This window comes from Pinus tabuliformis, chromosome 8 (genome assembly GCF_031772625.1).
Source record: "Pinus tabuliformis cultivar Carrire ecotype Pingquan chromosome 8, CPIR1, whole genome shotgun sequence".
In the NCBI taxonomy this organism is placed as follows: domain Eukaryota; kingdom Viridiplantae; phylum Streptophyta; class Pinopsida; order Pinales; family Pinaceae; genus Pinus; species Pinus tabuliformis.
The window spans coordinates 1,001,502,734-1,001,529,430 of record NC_142294.1 but is presented as its reverse complement, the minus strand read 5'-3'; the positions used below and the strand labels follow the sequence as shown (position 1 = coordinate 1,001,529,430).

The window sequence follows — 26,697 nt, the reverse complement described above, 5'->3', positions numbered from 1 at the left end:
CTGATCTTGAAATGGTGAGATTTAATCTCAGCCATTGATATATAGGGTTAGGGATTTTGGTCATTAAAGAGAAATAAAAGAAGGGGCAGTGAAGAGGCACACTTTTTGAGAAGAGAGGAAGAGGAGTTGAGGAGAAAAATAGGGTAGTTATTGCAAGGGGAAGAATGTCACGGATCCCAAGGAGAGAAGTCTCCAGATTGGGCATGCATTTCTAGGAAAAGTTTTCATCCATTAAGCAAGTCTTATAGCTAAGTATGGACATGACTTTCTAGCCAAAGAACAACATAGAAATCAATGCATTTATAGTTGTCCCATATAGGTTATCTCTACACAAAAATCAAGGCAACAATGGCACGACTTTCTAGGCTACATTTGGGCACGATTTTCGAGTGAAGTAACAAAAATATTTGGCATGAAATTTGAGGCAAGTACAACATGAATTTCAAGGTTTGTTCAGCTACATTTATAGCAAGTCATACAACAGCAAATCTAGGCCATAGAGCACAAGAATCGAGGTATGTTCAGCAATGGAAAATTCAAGCACTGTTTGGCATGATTTACGAGATAAGTACAACTTTGTATTGCTGGAAATTTCACCTGTTGTAAACTCAGAAATTTTCTGTGAGCTCAATAATAAATTCCTCTTCTCACTGGTTTTCCCTTCGGGGTTTTTCCAGGGGCATTGCCCAAAATTTCTATGTCAAATGTGTGGTTGCCTACTATTATTTTCCGTTGCCTCAATTCAGATTCTAGTCATTTGTATTTCTATACATAAAAATCATATTGCATGTGTCTAAGTTTAAATGCATTATTTTGGAAACTTTTATTGGAGACAGGGCTCAAAGTTTGGCTAAGTGTTTGACAAAAGTCCTACAAGGGAAAATCAGCTTGTAGGTGGTTTTACAACATATGCTACATGGAGACAAGTGATTAAGGTTCCTTCTACTTGTTTGATCTTACTTGTAGGTGGATCAATCCAAGGGTTTTGGACTTCTTCGAAGGAAGGCTTCATTATGTTGTAAAGTGTAATTAGGTTCGGTCTTCATAATGACATGTAAATAGGATTTTATGTAAGAGATGTAAAGAAGAAAAAAAAAATTATTGTAATGCTTGCATCATGGGTTTTGTGAGCAAGAAATTTTATTTTTAGTATAGGCTACCATTGAGAGATCTTAGGACTTTTTTCATCTAAGTCATAAAAGTATAAAGAGTCATTGTCATGTAATGAAGACATGTTACACATTGTAAAGAGTCACACTTGTCTATGTAAAGTCATCCTCCAAGACCTTGTCACTAGCCCTCATGAAATCGGCCTACAACGAAGGAAGAATCAAGAAGATGAAGTTGGCTTCTCTCCAAGGTAAAGTCGGCCTATTCCTGAGATCATGTCGGCCTAAAGGACATGGGCAAACATGTATATATACAAGTACTCGGCCTCACTTGAAAGCATGTCATTCGGTCAAGCAAGTCTACAAGGAAGTGTGAAAAACATATGACAAGAAGCCTCTATCTTAGCAAGACAAAAAGGAAGAGAAGCGAAGTTAATTTGTGAATTGTTCTGGGTATTACATCCTCCCATATGCGAAGGCAGAAGATACAAAGGCACCAAAAGTAGGTCGAAGTGTTTGCAGCTGCATCAAAGTGATCATAAGTCGAGAAGAGGACCTTGCTAGAAAGGGCCAAGAAGAAGTACATTAGGTCTCTCTCTTGAGACCTCAAGGAAACCGAGATTCTCAAGGAGACCGAGATCCTCAAGGTAGTTGAGAAGAGGAAGACCGAGATTCTAAAGGAAGTTGAGAAGAGCACGAAGAAGAAGGGCAAGTGTTGGAGGCTAGTGACTTGGTCTTGGGAGGACTCTAGTGTCAAGGGTCATTGTCATGGTCTTGGTGTTCATCAATTGAAGATCTGGAAGAAGAGTTTCGTCTGGGTTTTCCTCTCAAAGAGTGAGAGGTTTTGGCCCTAGCTAACAAGCCTATATATTGTGTCTCATCTCTCTATTGTGTTCACGAAATGGTAATTGTCTTGATGAAAATAACACAATAATAAGTACAAGAAAGGAGAAGATTTCTAATTAAGATTCAAAAGACTATCACAAGCAGTTATCATAAGCAGAGAAATCACTTAACCATTGATGCCCTAGATTTCTCAACATGGTATCGAAGCTAAGGTGCTAAAGTATCAAGAAGACACAAAGATCGAGTTGCAAGGAAGGATCAATGTTATGATATGGGGTTTACTTTACGAGTAGAGTCATAGTCTTATGCTAGGTTATATCGACCTATTTTTCCATGAGCACCTTTGTAGAGGGCATGCCTAGCAATGCCTAAGTTACCTTCCATGCCTTTGTTTTTCCAAGCCTCCATATTTTCTTTTACTTTTCTTTAGATAGGTTGATCATTAGAGGAAATTTCATCCTAAAAGTGCCCATGAGATTTTCACGTAATTTCCATGTCATAATATGTCAAACAATCAAAATCCTTTAAATTTAAAATAGGTACATGTCTTAAATAGTTTTAAACTATTTAATTTATTAATTTGGGTACCCTTGAAATATTTTATTATTAATTTGGGTATCAGTGAAATATTTTATTATTAGTTTGGGTACCCTTGAAATATTTTATTATTAATTTGGGTATCGGTGAAATATTTTATTATTAATTTGAGTATCCGTAAAATATTTTATTAATATTATTTACCTACCTTACCCACATGAATTAGAATGTCAAAAAAGTTATTAATGCAACGTAAATATTGATATTAGTGAAAAAATATAAATTAAAAATGCAAGCCCATTTGACATTCATAACCACACCCCAAAAAAAAACCAAAAAACTAGAAATAGTTAAATATAAAATATTTAAATAGCTAAAATAAAATATAATTAAGTTAAATATAAAATAGTTAAAAAAAAATAAAATAAACACAAAAAATAGCTAAATATAAAATAGTTAAATAGTTAAAAAAATGTATTCCAGAAAAGAGAAATTATTGGATTCTAGCCAAAAATATAAAATATATAGTTAAATAGTTAAATATAGTTAAATATAAAATACTTAAATAGTTAAAAAACGTATTCCAGAAAGGACAAATTACCAGATTCCCATCAAAAATATAAAATATATAGTTAAATATAAAATAGTTCAAATAGGTAAAAAATGTATTCCATAAACGACAAATTACAAGATTCCAGCCAAAAAATATATTTTGGGCAAAATCGTGGCCTCAGTAGACAATATCATAAAAAATCACCAAAAAAATAGTAAAATATAAAATATATAGACAGTAAAATATAAAAATATAAATAAAGACAATTAAATTTAAATATAAAATATATATATACATTTATTTTAATAAAAGTGCCATATATCGAGGGAATTCTATAAAAATAAAAAATAGTATATTAAAAAAAAATTAATAATCGGATGCTAATAAATATTGTGGAACATAGATAAAATTAAAATAATTTTAAAAAAATGTCTACATGGTATTTTTTATTAATTTCTTGATTTTTCCTTAGGAGGCCACTTTTAGGCTGAAATTTCCTTTAATGTGATTACCATATAATAATGGAATAACCTCCTTCTCTTCTAATGGACAGTATATCACTTCCTACGTCACAAAGTTCCCCGAACTTCAACATTGAGGTTCAAAATTCGGAGAACCTAAAAGAAATTTTGAGGTTTGGCAAATGTCATCAAACTTCATGGCCATTGACCAAGTCCAAAGTTCAAGCTCATGTCACAACTCAAGTTTGTAATTTATACTTGTAGTTTCCAAACCCATGATAACATTTTTTTATGTTTATTGATGTTGATTTCCTACTATTCTACGCTATATATCATTTTAAATTTCATTGTATAATATATATATAGAAAATGTATATAGACAAACCTAATGGCAAACTTCATCCGAACCTCATCGAAAAATTCAGAATTAAACTGAACCTAATCATTGCCACACCCAAACTCGAACCTAAGTTGTGTAATTTAGATCGCTTCATTAGGGTTTGAAAGTCCATAGATAGATCCTTTTACTTTGATAGATATGATATGCATGGATACTCTCAGGACAACTGCCAATATAAGAGGGGGTAGAGCACAAGCTATACTTGCCTTATGCCCCTTGCCATCCTTTTGCATCTTAGCATTTGGCTCATATTCTCACTTTCTCTCTACAACTCCATCAACCTCAGGTATATACAACCCCTTCTTCTCATAGGACAAGGTCAACAATGGTCCAGCACCATTGTTTTACAAACCGACCGTTTCGAAACCGAAACGGCCGAGTCGAACCGAGTTGAAGCCTTGAGGAGTGACCCGGTAGGAAAACCAGTCCGGGAGGCCGAGTCATGACTGACTCGGCCGAGTTATTGCATGACTCGGCCGAGTCAGTCATGACTCGGTCAACCCGGCCGTTTTGCACATCTACTCGGCCGAGTCATTAAATTCAGCCAGTCACCCAAAGAAACAACGATTTTTCTATTTTTTTTTTATTTTTTAACATTTGGCTGATTGTTGGGGACTCCAAGGTGTTTTCTAAATTGGTTAAGTGCTATTTGGGGTCCATTCCCCTCTCCTAGTATTGATATGATGTTCAAATTTCATGGTAATGTTAAATTCTTAAAGTAAAAGTGACATTCTCCTTAATCTTCATTTTCATCCTTTTACTTAAATTTTTAACATTACCATGAAATGACTCAGGATGTTTAAGAGTGGTTCCAGCCTCATTGGATTTCATATGGAGAAAGTAGAATTTTAGATTTCATTCAAAATCCAGCAGACTTATCATTTTTTCAGGGTTTTAGGATTGGAGGATTGCAATGTTTCCATTGAATTTTGTCATGTATTAGGGTATGGAACTCGTATTTAATCAAGAGCACCAATCCCTCTGTGTACCTTGATGTTAGTGACATTGGTTGTTGAACTCCTCTGGGATTCGCTCTCAAACCTGGAGCTTCTGAAAATGTCGCTTCTGCTCCCGTTTTCGCTCTCGCTCCCCACTTCCGTCCTGCTCCCAAGTAACACTGAGCTAGATGATGTTGGCAACTCTAGCAGTAGCCAGTACTGGTCATTGATGGGGCCCCTTGTCTGACTCTGATGATGATGATCCAGAGATTGGTCGAGATGATCTTGGCTCCTCTGGCAGTAGCTACTAGCCTCCTTGGTTATTTGTATTTTGTTTTGACTCTTGAGTCTTTGATCATGTATGACAGACTACAGTTGACTATGTATTTACTATTGCCATTGGGTACCACCGTACCATTTTGATATAATGGATTGGTTCATGAGCCTACTTTGATCATATGTTGTCTTCCATGTATATTATAATGTTGTGTATTTGGAAACTTGAATGAAAATCTTTAAAATTATGTTTAAAATATTTAAAATTATGTTTTTTTATAAAAAAAATAAATATTTAATGTATTTTTTACAACGACCGAGTCATTGAAATCGAGCCAGCCGAGTCATTACCGAGTCGGAGTCCGAGTCGGAGTCGATCCTCGGCCGAGTCCGAGTCCGAGTCCGAGTTGTAAAACATTGTCCAGCACAAGCAACTAACAAAAACCAATCAAAAGATAAGACAACGAAAACAAGGAATAATGAAACATGTTAAGTATGGATATCATGGAATGCTACCATCATCAAAGCCCCCTATTTGTGCCCCTCCTAGGAAATGAAAAAAAGGCCTCATGGAAGGTCACATTGAACTAGGGGCAAGTGATAACCACCACAAAGAAGCAAGGGAACACGTGTACAACCAATAGCAGTCTATCATCCAATTCAACCTGTGATCCATACATGCCATTAAACATTAAACAAAAGAACTTGAATACGAAAATGGTTAATGTACCTCACAATAGATGACACACCATCATCGGATGAGAAGGCTAGATGAAAGAAAGCAATAACCGGAGACTGGATGTGAGGCATCTGAGGTCGGCCATCTGTGGATTGTCATGAAGCTGGTAGCTAGTAAACTATGACATAGGAGAAAAAAATTCTCCCAAGGATCATACATAAGGGTGTGTAACAAGGCCACTTCCCATGCTATGGCTTCAAGCCTTCCCGCAATAATATTTTAATGAATAGATGTGCCAACATGATGAACAACCTCAATAAATTATAACTTTATAAAATGAATATACCCCAGAATAGCTGGATGGCTCCCTAATTTCAGTTCAATCATCCTTATAATGGTTCTAATATGCCACAAGTCCTCATTAGATGAGGAGAATTCCATTAAACAGCCATGCCAGATTGCCAACATTCCAAATAATGCCTCCAAATATGTAGAACTTGTCTCAAGAGATGTGAAAGGTGCCCATGAAGATGATCATGCCTCCAAATATGCAAATAGCTCTTGGAGAATGTGAACATGCATCACAAGTCACCATAATGAAGGATACGCATCAATGTGTCACAATGCTCCATTATCTTCAAACGTTTGCATGATCTAGTAGTATCAGGTCCCAATTATATGATATTTTTAGCCCACAATGTGGCTGCATAAAAGTTCTATCATGTACGTAGAATTTGCACCAAATTTTATTGCAAGCAAGGCATAGAATACCTCGGAATTATGTGTTACTCATCTTTTATTTTGTGTGTCACATATTCTAAATATTCTATTCTCCGTGGGCATTTTATCAGAATGTCAATTGTATAAGTTGGTTACATTCCACACTAGCCTAGTACCAAAATGGATGGCATTTAATCAAGACACTTCATATATTTGTCTCAACAACTCCCCCCACCACATAAACATTCTAGGAAAAAGATGGCATACCTCTTTACTTCCCAGATCAGCACAAGCATGAAGAGCAGTATGATAAACAGTTAATTGTCTATTAAAGTAATTTCGCCGTACAATCTCAGCAGTAGGAATGTTGTAGAGTTCTTCCTCGGTCACACCAAACATTCCAGAATCTCCGCTGCCACTGGACGCCTCCACAGATGACCAACCTTTTGACTGCTTCACTAGTTCAATAATCTTACCAAATGCATTGACAAATATAAAAGTTAGAAGGGTGTATAAAAAATCATTTTGATAAAACAACCTACGAAGGAAAAGTGCCTTATCTCTCAACATCCAAGGAAATAGGATCACCTTAGATGTGGTCTCTTCTGTTACAGGTTCCCTGTTCTTGAATGCAGTTATTAGACCAGCATAACAGTACTTATTCAAACCAAGACCGGCAGCAGTCATATCACGGACAATTGCATACCTGTAACAAATTCACACGTAAGATGATTATGAGAATCTTCGCTTATATTGGACTCCATAGAACATTTACTTTCATTGAATAAATTTGTTCATTAATCTGATCATCTTATTGCATAATGATAAGGAGATATTCACTCAGCTAGAGTTCCCAAGAACTTGTAGTAATATTAAAGGCCAAACAGAATAAACATCCAAACGGATTTTTCCAGCTCACAAGGACACTAACTAAACTACACTACAATCAATGTCGAAGCTCTGCTCCAAAGAATCAAAATGGTTAGACTCAGTTACATATCTATTAAGATTTATGTTCCATTGTCCTGGCGCATGCAACTATAAGCATGCAGTGAGGTTGCAGATGAGGCAAAACTCGTAAAATCACCTCTGTATATAAGTGTTCATGGAAACTACAGAAATACCTTTACTGGAATCAATCTCAAAAAAGTTGTGAGCGAATTGGTCCCAGTCATACAGGTAATTTTAACATCTACAGCTTGAACAGAAAATCTCTAAATTTGTTTCAGTATGTAGTAGACTCATCCGAAGGAAAACTTCAGATATGCCCACTCTCCATTGTTGATGGGTTGAGTTCCTTCATTACATTTTTGAGGCTGGACAAAAGACCTATTTGCATGCAATTCTCTAAATCCCTGTATGTGGACATTCATCATTTCTTAACAATAAACTGGCACTCCTCAAAACCCTATCCAGTCTCTAATTGAAAAGATGTACAGAAACCTTTCCTTGTACAGGCAAACAGAATTTCCATGGTTTCTGATTCATTATTGAAGCGATAACATTATTGAATCACAAAAATGCTTGTAAATTATGCTGACCTTCAAAAGTAGTTGTCTAACTGTATTCACGTAACAAAACATTGAATACCAGGGCATAGAGATTTATGCCACTATCCAGTGTGTCCATTGAGGGAGATGACAGTGTTGAACATGTGGTTTAGCTTCCCTAGATATACCGCAGTAGTTGGCAGCTGAACCAAAAGAGGACATATACAGTCTATCAGGACCTTTCCTTCAGCCATGCTGACCCTTATTGCTTGGCAAAGAACGCAGTAGAACTTTACAAGAATAGTTTGGCTCAATTTAACAAGGCTAGAATGGTCAAGTGGCTGCAATTTACATGCTACTATATATAGCATTAATGTCAAGAACATGTTTCAGGGAAAATGAGACTGATCCATTAAAATATCATCTTGGTCAGATAAATTATAAAAAGGGGGTTCCCAAGAAAGAACAGCAGATGGAAAGGTGTTCCTTAGTTGACCTTTTATGTCAATACCGTGGGGTTGAAGTTGAAGGTTCTCCATTTACAAATCTACATAAAAATGTTGGTCTCCTTTCCAAGCAGTTTGTCACAACTCCTATATTCAATACAAATGACCAAACCATGTGGTTTTGCAAGACACATCAGGTAGAATTGTGGTATTTACTGATGATAGTTCCACCCTGATCAAAATTAGAAAAAAAATTCTACTTTCAAATGATACAAAAAGGTGTGTTGGAGACTTTGCTCATCTTTGCTCCATTTTAAATGATGCTTGGTTATCTTAGGAGGAACTGAAATTTACTTTTCGTCTGAACGACACAAATACAAAGACTTTTATGGTAGTTTCTTAAACTGTTAACTGTTGGTGCTCTCAAGTTCAAGGTTTGAGTTATGGAAAAATAAATGGGATCAGATTGGCTGTACTAACAGGATTAATATGTTGTAGCAAACCATCTGCTATATCTCTAATCTCCCCATTTATAAACTAGTGTATGTAGGTAAGCTAGTTACTAAACTACTTTTGGGGAGAATTGATGGGCACAGCATTTTCGATGGATAGGTTTAACATTACTATCTTGGGAAGAAGTGAATTTCATTTTTCATCTAAATAGCATATATAAATGGTAGTCTAACTTTTAATTTTTCATGCTCAATACAAGGATTGCATTTTCCAAGAGATTTTCGGAATCATTTTGCTACAATTTCACCCTTAAGAATAAATTAACGATAACTAACAATTAGTCACAGTCTGTGGTCACTCTTCGTGATAACTAATTACTAGATCATTAGTAATCAAGCCAAAGCCAGCCAGCCTCAGCTGGTTATCATGGCTTTAAGTGTATTTATGGATCGCCATTTTTTCATTTTCCCTTGATATTTCTTTCTCCTGATGATGGACTCAGCTTCATAGTCCAAAACGTTTGTTGAGTACAGAAATTCAGCTGGGATTCTATATAAATCTCTGCAGATATATCATATTGTGTGTCATAATAATTTAATCCATTGCAATCTGTCTCTTCCATCTCTGATCTTCTGGTTAATAAACTAATGGATGTGGAGAGTAAACAACTTATTGGGGAATTTTAACTGGTACAGAGTTTGGAGGGATAGGCTTAAGAAAAATTATGCCAACTATTTAGGGCAAAAAAATTTATTCTCCTTTCTTTTGATGGTCAATATTTTTGAACAAGTTCAAAACTAGTCAAGAAATTTTGGGGTATAATACCAGAAAGTTATACTGTGGGTTTGATCACAAAGTAGGAAGTTTCAGGCACCTCTTCTTCAATTGCATGCTTGCTAATAATTTCTAAGACACTTTGAATGGTTGAAAGACTTTTGATGCAAAAAGTATTGACTAGCAGGATATTTGCACCGGTCAATTGACTGGCTTAAATCTCCCCTTTACATTTTTAACTTCGACTTCACCCTTGGTGTATTTGATCTTTGGAGTGGCCGGTGCATTTGATGGAGGCTCAGGGATTTTACCCTTCATGTAATCCACCACTTCTTGCTCTTCCAATTCAGCCGGGAAGTGGGATGAGGAACCCATTGAGCCTTTGACCTTGTCCAACTGTCTTCGGTGATTGCTCTTTCACTCTTGCTTGGGCTTTGTCTTCACCTCAGCTCTAATTCCATGTTAAATTTTGGTATGTTCTATGCTTAGAGCAATTTCCTTCAATTTTTTTCATATTAGCTCAACATCAATCTCAGATTAGCAATCACATCAACATGATAGTAAAGTGCACATAGAACATAAACATAAACAGCAGAAGACAAGCCAAGACAAGAGGACACAAGATGTGGCTCCAGCCAGGGACAAACCCCAATGTGGGGAAACTCTTGATCAATTCTTCTTATATTCTTTAATAGTTCAGCAGAGAGAGAGATAGTACAAATACACAAATCTGAGATTTTATGACAGCAGTAGAAAGTACATCATTATGACAGTCTTCAATCATGAAGAGTACTGCAGCATGTCCTGGTGCAACATTACTCCAATTGCTAGCTGCTCCAGCAATTCTGGTTAGGGCACAATATGCAGCCCTAAACTCCCATGACTGTGAGAAGTTGCAGATGTGATGAAGACACCTGAGGCAGACCTAAACTTCCTCCAAACAGTCCAACAGAGCAGCTCTAAGAAACCCCTTTGCTATGATGCTATGGCCTATGGCCTAGCACATAGCAACTCTGAAGCAAACGTCCTTAAAACAGTTACATAATCATCATTAACGCAGCAACACAAAGGAGTAGACTTCAATGCATTCCTTCAATGCATAACAGTGACTTATCAATTTAGCAGACAGTCCTTAAGGCATGCTCATACCAGCTTCCTTTACCTACAGCAAACACGCTTGTTTATACATGCATTTCAACGCTCTGATAAGTCACTTTCTTGCTGCGTTTAAGGGCTATCTTGCTGGCTGTAGGTGGAGACCCTAACATGCTTTTCTTGCTTCGGTTTAGGCCTGCATATGATGCCTCCTTGACTGCGGCCTAGACTAGGCTTTATAACAACTGCTAAGGCTCTCCTTCTTGCTGTGTTAAGTGTCTTCTTGCTGCTGAGGAAGGGCTTCATAAACAGTGACTAGGGCATCAGTGTATAAGGCCTTTCCTGCCACCGTATAGGAGTCTTCCTTTCTGCTTCTTAAACCCTTCTCTGTACAGTGCTAGGGTCTACATTCAACTGCATCTAGGGCACACTTGAACAGCAGCTAGGACACTTGTTTGGACTGCGTCTAGGGCCTTCTAAGATATCGGATAAGCCTCCTCTATACAGCGCATAAGGATCCTCCTTCAACTGTGTCTATAGGGCTGCATATGAGGGCTTCTCCTTCAGCTGAGAATAGGCCTCCTTCACTGCAGTTAGGGCTAGATAGAAGCCTCTTGAGACTGCGGCTTTAGGCCTTCATTTGCTGCTGATTAGGGCCTCTCCAACTGCGGCTATGACTCTTCCTTACTGCGGCTAGGGTAAGGCTAGATCCCTCCGTTTTAGGACTGCGGCTAGGGTAAGGCTAGATCCCTCCCTTTTAAGACTGCGGCTAGGGCTCTTTTAGAGCTTCTTTTCACTGTGAATAGAAGCTCCCTTGGACAGCGTATTGAAGCCTCTCCTTACTGCATAGAAGAGCATCCTTTAGGACAGCATATAAGACTCCTCCATGACTGTGGCTAGGGCACTCCCTCTAGATCTCTCTTTCACCAAAACCCAAACAAATGAATAGAGATCACAAGAGATGTGTGTGTGCAAAATGACTTGAAGTCCTCTTCTATTTATAATAAAACGTTGAGGATAGGTTGGGGTAATTTAATTGCTGGCCAACTTTGACGAATTGTCACATAGCACAAATAAATTCATATCTCCATGAAAACATATCGAATTGAATGATCTTTAGATCAATCCTACACCTCTCGACAAGAGGAATCCAAGAAAAATATCAGCTGCCATAAATAAGAAGACCCACATGGAGTTTGGCCCTAGTTTCCAATTTTAATAGCTAACTGCAATGTGAACCAAAGCTTGAACGAGGGGAGTTAACAATCCGTAAAGTCTTCCTTCACGGATCCCAATCATCCTTGCATCTTCTATGCTTGATTTTTTACCCCATACTACAACCTTTCCATCTGTGAAAACAATTCTATAACCCTTATCTTCAAGACATGAAATGATAAGTAAATTCTTGTGCAAACCTTGAACAAACAGGATATTGTTGGAGATGAATATTTCCTTCATTCTCCAACTCAAGTGAAGTTAATCCAATTACTCTCACAGGGTAGCTTTTATTGTCACCAAGCTCTACGAAGTAAGAGAATTTTTATTTTGATAATGTCTTTAGTTGCTTGTGTTCACCCGTCATATGCCTTGATGCTCCACTGTCGATTACCCAGATATTTTCATCTTGGAATGTGCCAGTGAGTGCTGAGAATAGTCCTTCATCCTTTGTAGATGTCTTGGTCACTTCCTTCTTAGGAGAAAATAAGAGATCCCCTTGATGTCCTTCTTGAGATGACTTGCTACCTTTGTACATTTCTTTCAGAACTTCTTCAATGTAGTAGAGATCTTCATTATGCCCTTAGCCAACTTGGCTCTCATACCATGTTGAGAAATCTAAAGGGTAGTAGTTAGGATGATTTCTCTTTCTATGATAATTGTTTATGATATCTTTATAATTTTTCTTACTTATTAGCTTCTTCTCTTATTGTTATGTTCGTTTATCATCAAACAACTACCAAAAACATGAAGAAAAATGGTACACAGGATATAGGCTGCAATCCAAGGCCAAAACCTCTCCACTTGAGAGGAAAACCCGTAAATCTCTTCTCTTCTTATAGATTACTCAATTGACGAATTCCAAGGCCTCTAGACTAAGAACAATACCCTTCCAAGACCAAGTCCGACCTCTCTTGATGATGTGCTTCCTTTGTCGAATTCAAACCCAATCAAATCTTTTCCAGCATCACAACTTCGATCCCCAACTTCGGAATTTTGACATCTACTACAAGTCTGAAATTTTTGGCTTCCTGCAACTGCTACTACATCCACACGTGTGAGCAAAATTAGCCTTCCAAGGCCTCCCAGCAACTTTGCTTGCCTTGTTTCTTTGTCTAAGGCTAGTACGTGACCTAATTGACCTTTCTTCTAACAACTTTGATCCTTTTCCAACAGATAGAGAATTTCAACTTTGAAGCAGAAAACCCTAACTTCACTTCTTCGCACATGTAAGAGAGAATTAGCATAAAAACTTCTTCCTTCGTCCTCTTCCTTCTTCGCTACCCCTTTTCTGCTCCTCCTTTGCTTAAATGAGATGAGTGAGTAAATGTGTCTCAAGGAGGTCGAGTTCCCTCCTTTATATAGGCTTCTCAAGGTGGACGTGGCTCCTCAAAATCGCTCAACTTCTTAGCTGTCAGGCCAACTTGGTCTTGAAGGGTATTTTGACATTTTTAATTACAAAAATAATTTTCTTTACAAGTTACAATGTGCCCGATGGGTTCTTAAACTTATGACAATGACTCTTTTGACTTCTTGCTCTTCCAATTCAGCTAGGAAGTGGGATGAGGAACCCATTGAGCCTTTGACCTTGTCCAACTGTCTTCGGTGATTGCTCTTTCACTCTTGCTTGGGCTTTGTCTTCACCTCAGCTCTGATTCCATGTTAAATTTTGGTATGTTCTATGCTTAGAGCAATTTACTTCAATTTTTTCATATTAGCTCAATATCAATTCCAGATTAGCAATCACATCAACATGATAGTAAAGTGCACATAGAACATAAACATAAACAGCAGAAGACAAGCCAAGACAACAGGACACAAGATGTGGCACCAGCCAGGTACAAACCCCAATGTGGGGAAACTCTTGATCAATTCTTCTTATATTCTTCAATAGTTCAGCGAAGAGAGAGATAGTACAAATACACACATCTGATATCTTATGTAACGAATAAAATATATAAATAATATAAATATAATGTAAAAGATAATAATCATAAATAATAGTTAAGTTAAGATAATAATTAGGTTGAAGAGGCATGTCTAATAGGACATGACTCTTCATGAAGAGATGCTTGCGTGATATATAAGCAAGCCTCTTGTTCTCATTTGGAGTAATTAATCTGTAGAAGGAACTTTGTTCGCTTCATTTGGTATCAGAGCCACGTTTGGTTGATCACCAAGCCTTTGGCTATCAACCTATCATCAACCTTGTTGCTGTCATAATTGAAGCGTTTTGCTATATATTGGGAGATTCTCCATTTTTTAGGCCTTTGGCCATTGAAAAAATTTAACCAAAAAAAAATATAAGTAAATAAATTAAAAATAAATAAATAAAAAGTAAAAAAAACAAAAAACAAAACGGATACAAAATCTCATACCAAGTATATTTAAAGCTTTTTACGTGGAGAAGCCCGTGTTTTTAAAAACAACCCATGGTAATTGCCCATGGTATTTTAAAAAGTTAAAGGAAAAAAAACAAAAACAAAAAACAAAAGGAATACGTTTTACTTTTTACGTGGAGAACATTTTAACGGAGGTTTCAAAAACAACCCATGGTAATAGCCCATGGTATTTTAAAAGTTAAAGAAACAAGAATACGAAAGCTCTTACGTGAAAGGTAAATATTACTTTTTACAGGAGGTTTTAAAAACAACCCAATGTCCCATGGTATTTTAAAAGTTAAAGAAACAAGAATACGAAAGCTCTTACGTGAAACGTAAATATTACTTTTTACAGGAGGTTTTAAAAACAACCCAATGTCCCATGGTATTTTAAAAGTAAAAGATATTTTGATAACATTGAAGAAAAAAGGTGTGATCTAAATAATTTAAATCGTTCAAATCTAAAGATTGTGACTGTACCAAGAGTCACGTCTTGGTACACGTCTCATCCAAATTAGTCACGACTCATCCAAATTTTGGAAAAAAGAAAATATTATTATAATTATAAAAAAAATACTATATAAGCCTTATATAGTTACATATAAAAGGAAAAGTGGGTCTCAAAAAAGTATGTATGGTTTTATATAATTATAATTTTATAATATATATAAATTAAAATTATATAATACATATAATTTATAATTATATATATTAAAAAAAAACTATTGTTATATAAAATTTTATTAATAGAGTGAACAAAAAAAGAAGAAGAAGAAGAGGAGAATATTTGAAATATATATATATTAGATTTTTATAAGAGAGAAGTGGAAATATATTTTATATATTAAAAGAATATATACCAATGTTACCAGACTCGGAATCGGCAATAAATCGGCGAGGCAAAAGAGCTAAGAGTTTTAATCGGATCAGGAAAAAATCGGGAAAAAATCGGCAAATTCATTAAATAAAAATATACACATATATTGAATTAAAAAAACCATTTTTCATTAATATTGGGTAAAGGTATGTCCAAACAATGCATAATATCAATAGATGTCCAAAATATCATGAATAAATAAGTATCTCATATATGTTATGAGTCCACACATGATCCAAAGCACTGAGTCTTGAGTCCTTAGAAGCATATGCTTCTAAAAGTTTACAAAAAACTAAAAGTTAAAAACTGCATACTAATCAGAAAAAAATCAGCAACTAAGAGTCTAAGACTCTTAAGAGTGAGAACTAGAAGCGATTCCTCCCACTCCTTCGCTTGCTTGACTCTCAAAGTTCTCCAAGTCATGAAGGCTGAAAAGAGGAGGCTCATCTAATTGAACCCATTCTGCCGCATTTGTAGCTTGCAAATCTAACTCTTCAAGGTCGATTGGTGAATGATCAATACCTGTCATTATCATGAGACATTGAAATGTGAATTAAAATTTCACTTTGAAGTTTGAACTTTAAACTTTTAAAGTACGAACTAGATTATGAAACCTTCAAATTCAAGCTCTCGAATCTCACCTTGTATTTGTTTGTTGCGAAGTCGTAGATTGTAATGGACAAATACAAGGTCATTCAAGCGCTTTTGTGTCAATCGGTTGCGCTTCTTAGAATGTATTTTCTCAAACATGCTCCAGTTGCGTTCACAACCTGAAGCACTGCATGCTTGGTTTAAGATTCGAATGGAAAATCTCTTCAAATCTGGCGTATCACTACCAAAGTTTTGCCACCAAAGACCTAGCAAGTGGTAAGGGTTTGTGAGTAGAAGACTAGAAGTACCAAATTAGTAAATAGTAAAAACTTAAAAAGAAAAGAAAATTTAATAAAACATTTAACATACAAAATAAAGTTTAAACAAATTTAATGAATTGATGAAGCCTTCAAGCTGGGTACCTGGCAACATCTTTGACCTTTGTCTTATAGCACTGGTATAGGCAAACAATTTAGATGGTGTCCTATAATCTTGTAGTTGGGAAAAGACACGACTTTGTTGTTCTGGATCAGGGAAGCACCTTTCCAAGCATGTCATAAGTCCTCTGCCAACCTCCCCATCCTCATTAAATTTGCTCTTATCATAAAAATATTGTGGGTTTAAGAAGTACCCAGCAGCATGTAAGGGGGAATGCAATTGCCTATCCCAACGTGCATCTATAATGTCCCAAAGAGGCATATACTTTGTCTCATCATCCCCATATCTTCTTTTGATGGCCTCCTTTGTGAGATCCATCGCCTCATAAATGTAACCCATAGCGGGTTTGTCACCATCAACCATCCTGAAAGTTCAAGCATTCAAATTTAAAGAAATATGAAACATTGTAAATAAAAAGAAGCTTGAAATGAAATTTAAAAAATGAAAAAGTTAAAAGACTAAAAGTACCTGAGAACTCTAACAAGGGACTCCGTCACAGCAATAATCTCTTCAGCATCTTTCCAGAAGCCATCATTAAACACAAGTGCAGCAATTTCGATGCCTTCAGTGGTCTTGGAATGTTTAGATCCCATCCACTCAGGTCCCAAGAACATCCTCTTCAGATTTATCTTTTGCTCAACCACAGATTGCAAAGATATGAAATTTGTTGCAAATCTAGTCACTGCAGGACGAACAATTTCTTTACCTTCAGTGTATATTCTCATAGCGTTTAGGACAATAGTGTGGTTGTATAGGTATTTGGTTATGGATTTTGCCTTCTCCACAACCTCATGTATCCAATGAAGCTTACCAATGTCCTCAAGCATTAAATCTATGCAATGGGCAGCACAAGAGGTCCAAAAAATAGTGGGGTGCCTCATCTCAAAAAGTCTACCAGCAGCCATATAATTCGCTGCATTATCGGTGACAATTTGTACAACATGTTCTTCTCCCACTTCTTGAACGACTTCCTCCATCATTTCACAGATAAGTTGGGCAGTCTTAACCTTGTCTGAAGCATCCACTGATTTGAGAAACATTGTGCCTGCGGGACAAGATACAAGGAAATTTATTAAAGTTCTATTCCTCTGATCTGTCCATCCATCACTCATGATCGTGCACCCTGTTTCTACCCATGATGAACGAAACTCAGCTAGCACAAGCATGACATCTTCAACACTCTCTAACAACATATCTGTCCTAAGGCTCTCTGATGTGGGGGCTTTGAACCCTGGACCTGCAGCAGCAATTGCATCAATCATAGCTTGCCAATAAGGACTTCTGGCACAATGGAAAGGTATGTCAGAATAGTACCAAAAGTTAGCAATGGCCTTCCTTGCCTGACTATAGATATTTTTTTTCCAACCAGTGCCATCCAAGGTAGGTTGGGAACCGGGTTTTGTGCGGGGAGCAAAAAAGGTGTTTATGTTTCCACCTCCAGTGTTGAAGGAAGGAGTTGAAGGACTCGCATGGCTTTGAGTTTGACTTGGCATGTGTGGAAAACTTGGAAATGGCATTGAGGATTCAATAGATTGAGGTGACATGGGGCTAGTGGCAGAAAAATTATCAACTCCAACAATTCCTATTTCAGCATTTTGCTTTGCTTTCTTGGCATTATGTTGCTCTAACATCTCAAGGGCCAAGGCTGCTTGGTGTTTGACATTGTCGTCAACCTTGCTGCAAATACCTATATCATGGCCAGGTATTTGTGCAAGGTGGAACTTGAATCTATAAATGCCTCCACTACATTTTGCTTTGCAAAATTTACAAAGGAGCCTGGGGTCTCCGGGAATCCTGTCACAATAAGCCCAAGCAAAGTCCTTCTCTCTCGGCATTGTTGTTGCTTTGAACTTGTGTTTAATTTGTGGCTTCTGTTAAGATTTGGACTCTGGAGTCTGGCTTCTATTTTATTTGTGGCTCCTGTGAAAGACAACAAAAAATCAAATTTAAAAATTATCCAAAAATTTAAAATATGCTAGAAATTTAAAAAATTAAATGAAGACAGAACCCCTCTTTTTCCTTTCTGCTGGACCAATGCCATCAATTTGGTCTGCCCCCAAAAGAAAACACAGGGATTTATGCTGCCAGTTCCTGCCATCAGGTAACGTCCAAAGAAAGTCATGAAAGAAGCCTTGTAGGCTTGTACAGTATTCAAATTTCAGGTTTTGCTGGTAGAAATATGGTCTCTGTTGAATCAGCAGTGTATGGATCTGGTGTTAGGGAGGCCCATTAACATGTTGTCTTGCAGGAACTAGGGAGACCATTGAAACAAGCAGCGAAAAGTTGCTTAAACCTTATACACAGGGCACATTCATGAAGAGGATATGAACTGTTTTGATTAGCTAAAGAAGGCTTAAGCAGATCAAGACATCAAGATTCAAGACATCAATGCTGTCAAGACTCAAGACATCAACAGCAACAAAGTCTGTCAAGAATCAAGATTGTGGAAATAACTTAATAAGCAAATCTATAAGAACTTAGAAGCACTTTGAGTGCTGTTACAAATAAACAGATATATCTATTATCTGCAAATTTATATATAAAATGAGTGAACAACAACTTTTAACTACCCCTTTGACTGAACAACTCCAATTGCAAAGACCTGCAATTTATAAAAACTCCATCTCAAAGATGTTTCGGGAGTTTGAGGCTTTAGCCATTTCAAAGAAGTGGATTTTGCTTTTAAACATGACTTCATGGCTTGGCCCCAATTAATACACATGGAATTGATAAGATTGGGTGTTCATCAGTTTCAAAACTGAGCAAGGCATGATAAAGTTCAATTTCACAATTTAATCAAGTGGTTAGAAATCGTAACCACATTGGTTATGCCATGCAAGCTTAAGTCTGGAGTTCCATGTATCAGTTTTTAAAGCATACGATGATCTTGACTCTTGAGCAGCAAAATATGACTGTGATACCATATATAAGTGCTCTATTTACCTTTTTGACTGGAAAACTCCAATTGTAAAGACCTGAAACTTACAAGACTCCTATTTCAAACAGATGTTTCATGTCAACAAGAGATGATCTACATTGATGCTAGACTGGTAGTTGTGGGCAGGGTTAAGGTATTTTGATTCTTGAAGTAATTGGTGACTCTGCATTAATTATCAATTTGATGTTAAGACTCAAGAGTCTCATTTCCGAGTGATGGCCATTGGCAAGCTTACTAGAACTATCAGAGAATAAGAATGTAAACTGCCACGTTATTTTCTCAAGTGCTATGTAGTGTTGTCAGTGCATGGAGGGAAGCCATAACTCGAGTGATACCGTGAACATTAATCTTTCACATATCTTGCCTCTGCCTTTAAAATTTACGTCGAATATCAAATATCAATATGATTTGAGAACTCAGAAAACCGGGAACCCGAGCTACCTCTTGAGTCTTTGTTACGTGACCGTCAAGCCTGGCCGCTGAAGGCTCACGCGTGACGCAGGCTCTGCGGCTTCCAAGTTCGAATGCTGCAGCCTGCTCTGTGGTGCCCGTGCTGCGGTGGATGCTGCTCTGTGGTGCCCGTGCTGCGGTGGATGCTGCTCTGTGGTGCCCGTGCTGCGGTCGAATGCTGTGCTTATTGTGCTCACTCTGCGGCTCTGCCTCTGGAGTCTGCGCTATCCAAGATTCCAAACCAATGTATCACCAACGCGCTATCAACCAATGTATCACGGTCACCGTTAAACAATCGACGCATTTTATAAACGCAAAACCGGAACCGAACGGCGAAAACCCTATTTGAAATTGGCGGGACTCGCTAACAAATCGCAGAGTCGGGAAAATCGGAGGAATCGCGAGTCAAACTCGCGTTGACCACGAGTGAAACTCGGTCAACGCGAGTTGACACGCAGAGTTTCGAATCGAGTCTTTCTGCCGCCGAGCCGATCCAAAGTCGCGATTAATCGCAGGAATCGGCGATTCCTGTTTCACTGATATATACCAAAAAAAAAAGAAGAAATTATATAAAAAGAAAGGGAAAAAAAAAGGAGAGAGAATATATCATAATAAAAAATAAATAATAGAAAAAAATAAATAAATAAATTCTTGAAAAAAAATTATTAAAAAAAAAATAATTTAAAAAAAAAATATTTAATATTCAAGAAGCAAAAATAGAGTCTAATACAAAAATGAAGGCCATAAGATTCCCAGAAACCGCACCCAGAGATGGTAAAGCGTTATTTAACATTAAAGGAACTCTCGCAGGAAAAGATGTTATTATTTCTATTTCTCCGGCAGAAGATGCAAATTATATAACACCTAAAATCGCAAACCAACTAGTGATTCCAGAGTCAAATATAACTGAAAAATTAGAATTAGACCTTTTTCGCAATAAAATATATGACATAGCCAATTTACCGTTAAACATTGAAGATTATACATTTGTATCACAATTCTCAGTTCAGACCCTATGGAACAATCAAGGGGACATTATTTTGGGTTTACCTTGGATGGAAACTTTAGGTTCCTTTATTCTAAATACTAAGAAAAAGTTTTTAACATTTTCTTACAAGAAGAAGAAAATAACGCTCCAAGATTTTACACTAAAACCAAATTCAGTAACACTAGAAGATATCTTAGATATTTCAAAAGTAATGTCTCAAGAAGGTAAAAAGGTATTACAAAATATGCAAAAAGAAATTGACAAAATCAATGTTGACAAAAATGAAGAAGTTTCTCGATTTAAAAACCATAGTGAAAAATTGCTGACACAAATTAAGAAACTTAAGAAGGATAAGAAGTCATTAGAAAGCCAGGTCCAACAACTTATCAAGAAGGAAGCATCAAATGTAGGAATTCAAGTAGATGACAAAACAACAAATATCGATTCAGTGAATGTCACAACTCAGGAAGAAGATGAGCAAGTTGAAGAAAACACGCGCTTGGATGTTGCAGTTCAAACAATGAACATCCCCAGTGAACGTTTCATAACCAACTCAACAACATCTTCGCTAGAAGAAAATATAAAAATTGGCACATGCCCAGTAAGGAAAAATCAAACAAAAAAGGTTCCATATCAGCATCGAAATCATGAGAACAGACAAATCAACTATGCTACATATTTGAACCAATCAGAACCGAAACAAAAAACTAATGTTCCAAAAAAGAGTAATGTAACCTCAACCCAGTGCTACGAGGACAAGTCATTACAAAGTTTTAGTGATCAGAATGCTATACAGAAGATTAATCTAGGATGGTCTGATCTATTCTCGGTGCGACAATTTTGTTTGTCACTAAGAAGATCATATCAACTTGTATCGACGAGGATGACTTCCAAAACAGAAAGACTTTCAAAGCCGAAAAAGAGATCAAGTTTTTTTTTCATCGACAAGCTTTGAGGACAAAGCTTTTTGAGGAAGGAGGCAATGTAACGAATAAAATATATAAATAATATAAATATAATGTAAAAGATAATAATCATAAATAATAGTTAAGTTAAAATAATAGTTAGGTTGAAGAGGCATGTCTAATAGGACATGACTCTTCATGAAGAAACGCTTGCGTGATATATAAGCAAGCCTCTTGTTCTCATTGTAAATCATTATCATTCTTATTCTTATTCATTTTATTTAATATATAATATTTGTATCCTCATGGATATCTTGACATTCCAAGTCTTTTGGAGTAATTAATCTGTAGAAGGAACTTTGTTCGCTTCATCTTATGACAGCAGTAGAAAGAACATCATTATGACAGTCTTCAATCATGAGGAGTACAGCAACATGTCCTAGAGCAACATTACTCCAATTGCTGGCTGCTCCAGCAATTCTGGTTAGAGCACACTATGCAGCCCTAAACTCCCATGACAGTGAGAAGTTGCAGATCTGATGAAGGCACCTGAGGCAGACCCAAACATCCTCCAACCAGTCCAACAGAGCAGCTCTAAAAAACCCCTTTGCTATGATGCTATGGCCTATGGCCTAGGACATAGCAACTCTGAGGCAAATGCCCTTAAGACAGTTACATAATCATCATTAACGCAACAACACAAAGGAGTAGACTTCAATGCATAACAGTGACTTATCAATTTAGCAGACAGTCCTTAAAGCATGCTCATACCAACTTCCTTTACCTACAGCAAACACGCTTGATTATACATGCATTTCAACGCTCTGATAAGTCACTTTCTTGCTGCATTTAAGGGCTATCTTGCTGGTTGTAGGTAGAGACCCTAACATCCTTTTCTTGCTGTGGTTTAGGCCTGCATATGATGCCTCCTTGACTGCGGCCTAGATTAGGTTTTATAACAGTTGCTAAGACTCTCCTTCTTGCTGTGTTTAAGTGTCTTCTTGTTGCTGAAAAAGGGCTTCAAAAACAGTAACTAGGGCATCAGTGTACAAGGCCTTTCCTGCCAGTGTATAGGAGTCTTCCTTTCTGCTGCTTAAACCCTTCTCTGCACAGTGCTAGGGTCTCCATTCAACTGCATCTAGGGCACACTTGAACAGCAGCTAGGACACTTGTTTGGACTGTGTCTAGGGCCTTTTAAGATATTGGATAAGCCTCCTCTATACAGCGTATAAGGATCCTCTTTCAACTGCGTATGTAGGGCTGCATATGAGGGCTTCTCCTTCAGCTGAGAATAGGCCTCCTTCACTACGGTTAGGGCTAGATAGAAGCCTCTTGAGACTACGGCTTTAGGCCTTCATTTGCTGCTGCTTAGGGCCTCTCCAACTGCGGCTATGACTCTTCCTTGCTGCGGCTAGGGTATGGCTAGATCCCTCCCTTTTAGGACTGCGGCTAGCTGTGAATAGAACCCTTCCTCTTGACTGCGGCTAGGGCTCTTTTAGAGCTTCCTTTCACTGTGAATAGCCTTGGACAGCGTATTGAAGCCTCTCCTTGCTGCATAGAAGAGCATCCTTTAGGACAGCATATAAGACTCCTCCATGACTGTGGCTAGGGCACTCCCTCTAGATCTCTCTTTCACCAAAACCCAAACAAATGAAGAGAGATCACAAGAGATGTGTGTGTGCAAAATGACTTGAATTCCTCTTCTATTTATAATAAAACGTTGAGGATAGGTTGGGGTAATTTGGTTGCTGGCCAACCTTGACAAATTGTCACATAACACAAATAAATTCATATCTCCATGAAAACATGTTGGAATCGGATGATCTTTAGATCCTACACCTCTCAACGAGAGGAATCCAAGAAAAATATCAACTGCCATAAATAAGAAGACCCACATGGAGTTTGGCCCTAGTTTCCAATTTTAACAGCTAACTTCAATGTGAACCAAAGCTTCAACGAGGGGAGTTAACAATCTGTAAAGTCTTCCTTCACGAATCCCAATCATCCTTGCATCTTTTATGCTTGATTTTTTACCCCATACTACAACCTTTCCATCTGTGAAAGTAATTCTATAACCCTTATCTTCAAGACATGCAATGGAAAGTAAATTCTTGTGCAAACCTTGAACAAATAGGATATTGTTGAGATGAATATTTCCTCCATTCTCCAGCTCAAGTGAAGTTAATCCAATTACTCTCATAGGGTAGCTTTTTGAAGCAAACAAAGTTCCTTCTACAAATTAATTACTCCAGAAGACTTGGAATATGAAGTTATCCATTGAGGATACACGAATATATTAAATATATAAATAAGAATAAGAATGTATTTACAATGAGAACTAGAGGTTGGCTTATATACCAAGCAATTGTCTCTTCATGGAGAGTCATGTCTCATTTACACACGACTCTTCAGCCTAATTACTAATTAACTAATAATTATTACAATTATCCACATTACTTATATTTATATTATTTATATATATTTTTTTCGTAACACTTTTATTGTCACCAAGCTCTATGGAGTAAGAGGATTTTTATTTTGATAATGTCTTTAGTTGCTTGTGTTCACCCGTCATATGCCTTGATGCTCCACTGTCGATTACCCAGATATTTTCATCTTGGAATGTGCCAGTGAGTGCTAAGAATAATCCTTCATCCTTTGTAGATGTCTTGGTCACTTCCTTCTTAGGAGAAAATAAGAGATCCCCTTGATGTCCTTCTTGAGATGACTTGCTACCTTTGTACATTTCTTTCAGAGTTTCTTCAATGTAGTAGAGATCTTCATTATGCCCTTAGCCAACTTGGCTCTGATACCATGTTGAGAAATCTAAAGGGTAGTAGTTAGGATGATTTCTCTTTCTATGATAATTGTTTATGATATCTTTATAATTTTTCTTACTTATTAGCTTCTTCTCTTATTGTTATGTTCGTTTATCATCAAACAACTACCAAAAACATGAAGAACAATGGTAGGCTGCAAGCCAGGGCCAAAACCTATCCACTTGAGAGGAAAACCCATAAATTTCTTCTCTTCTTATAGATTACTCAATTGACGAATTCCAAGACCTCTAGACCAAGAACAATACCCTTCCAAGACCAAGTCCGACCTCTCCTGATGATGTGCTTCCTTTGTCAAAGTCAAACCCAATCAAATCTTTTCTAGCATCACAACTTCGATCCCCAACTTCAGACCTCTACTACAAGTCTGAAATTTTTGGCTTCCTGCAACTGCTACTACATCCACACTTGTGAGCAAAATTAGCCTTCCAAGGCCTCCCAACAGCTTTGCTTGCCTTGTTTCTTTGTCTAAGGCTAGTACGTGACCTAATTGACCTTTCTTCTAACAACTTTGATCCTCTTCCAACAGATAGAGAATTTCAACTTTGAAGCAGCAAACCCTAACTTCACTTCTTCGCACATGTAAGAGAGAATTAGCACAAAAACTTCTTCCTTCGTCCTCTTCCTTCTTCGCTACCCCTTTTCTGCTCCTCCTTTGCTTAAATGAGATGAGTGAGTAAATGTGTCTCAAGGAGGTCGAGTTCCCTCCTTTATATAGGCTTCTCAAGGTGGATGTGGCTCCTCAAAATAGCTCAACTTCTTAGCTGTCAGGCCATCTTGGTCTTATAGGGTATTTTTACATTTTTAATTACAAAAATAATTTTCTTTACAAGTTACAATGTGCCCGATGGGTTCTTAAACTTATGACAATGACTATTTTGACTTCTTGACCTAGGACAAACCCTAGAAGCACTCAATGGGTGCTTGACCTCTAAAATAAAAGACCTTGAGCATAAAACCCATGCTCCAAAAATAATAACAATAATTTTTTTTCATTTTACAAAATACAAGAATCAAAAGTACATTTCATATTTATGAAGATCGAACCTAGTTACACATATTTCAACAAGTCCCTTGTTAAAAGGGAGCTTTGAAATATTCCTTTTATGGAATGTCTAGATCCTCCCTAGTTGAGAGGGAGAGATAGACATATCATTCTTGTCTTCATGTTATGAAGAAAGAATGGAAGATTAGGTAAGCATCAGAATTTCGATACTCTTTGAGGATGTGGTAGGGCATCCAATAGGTAAGAGTAATCGAAGAGGAAATTCCTTGAGGATGTGTTAATCCAAGACAGGAATGGTCCTAGAAAGACATACATTGTGAACATTCGGATGGGATATGTGCCTTGAGAGACAATGATGTAGGTGTCTATTAGTCATTGTCTCCCCAGCATTGTGCTCTAATCTTGTGGAGAGATAGAGTTGTTAGTCAAGGCCTTGCTATTTGACAATGTTGGTTGATATGCTGACAAGCATTGATATAAGTTGAGAAGATAGCTTATGAGATGGCTTACTAATCCGACTCTTCTTATGAGAATTCTTCAGTATGAGAATGTCCAAGTACCTTGTATGGATTATAAAAACCTCCCTCGTTAAGAGGGAGTTCTGAAATGTGTAACTAGGTTCGGTCTTCATAATGTCTTATGTATCTTTGAAATTAAACCGTGACTCATAATGATTGGAAAACCTTTTTCGAAATAATCACATATCATTTATTCCAAAAGAGGTTTTCCAAATGTCTTATGTAATCAAGTTTTATGTATTTGATGAAAGAAATTTATTATTGTCATTCTTAACGCATGGGTTTCACGCTCAAGATAAATTTATTTATAGGTCAAGCAACCATTGAGTGCTTCTAGGAATTTATCATGAAGTCATGAAGTCAAAAGAGTCATTGTCTGAAGCGAACAATGTTCCTTCTACAAATTAATTACTCCAGAAGACTTGGAATATGAAGTTATCCATTGAGGATACACGAATATATTAAATATATGAATAAGAATAAGAATGTGTTTACAGTGAGAACGAGAGGTTGGCTTATATACCAAGCAAGTGTCTCTTCATGGAGAGTCATGTCTCATTTAGATATGACTCTTCAGCCTAATTACTAATTAACTAATAATTATTACAATTATCCTAATTACTTATATTTATATTATTTATATATATTTTTATCCTCATTACTTACATTTATATTATTTATATATATTTTATTCGTAACATTGCCTTCTTCCTCAAAAAGCTTTGCCCTCAAAGCTTGTCAATGAAAAAGGTTTGACCTCCTTTTCGGCTTCAAAT

At 36.9% G+C, this 26,697-nt stretch overlaps 2 protein-coding genes across 2 annotated transcripts in view; both read right to left on the bottom strand.

The window, feature by feature from the left end:
- Positions 1–26,697, bottom strand: part of LOC149238768 (Pentatricopeptide repeat (PPR) superfamily protein) — a 406,793-nt gene that overhangs the window by 211,443 nt on the left and 168,653 nt on the right. Inside the window, exons 6-7 of the mRNA XM_089373188.1 lie at positions 7,108–7,225; positions 6,787–6,990 (exon numbers count right to left, since the gene is read on the bottom strand). Coding sequence (XP_089229314.1) covers positions 6,787–6,990; positions 7,108–7,225 — 322 coding nt within the window. The remainder of the gene's footprint in view (positions 1–6,786; positions 6,991–7,107; positions 7,226–26,697) is intronic.
- LOC149238769 (uncharacterized) lies at positions 15,509–17,571 on the bottom strand. The gene is made up of 2 exons (XM_089367034.1): positions 15,892–17,571; positions 15,509–15,772 (listed from the first exon to the last, which is right to left on the bottom strand). Exon 1 carries the CDS (start codon positions 17,539–17,541, stop codon positions 16,738–16,740), a length of 804 nt encoding a protein of 267 aa, XP_089223160.1. The 5' UTR covers positions 17,542–17,571; the 3' UTR covers positions 15,509–15,772; positions 15,892–16,737.

Excerpts from the sequence above, each read along its gene's own strand:
- LOC149238769 (XM_089367034.1), bottom strand. The coding sequence starts at position 17,541 with ATGATTGATGCAATTGCTGCTGCAGGTCCAGGGTTCAAAGCCCCCACA.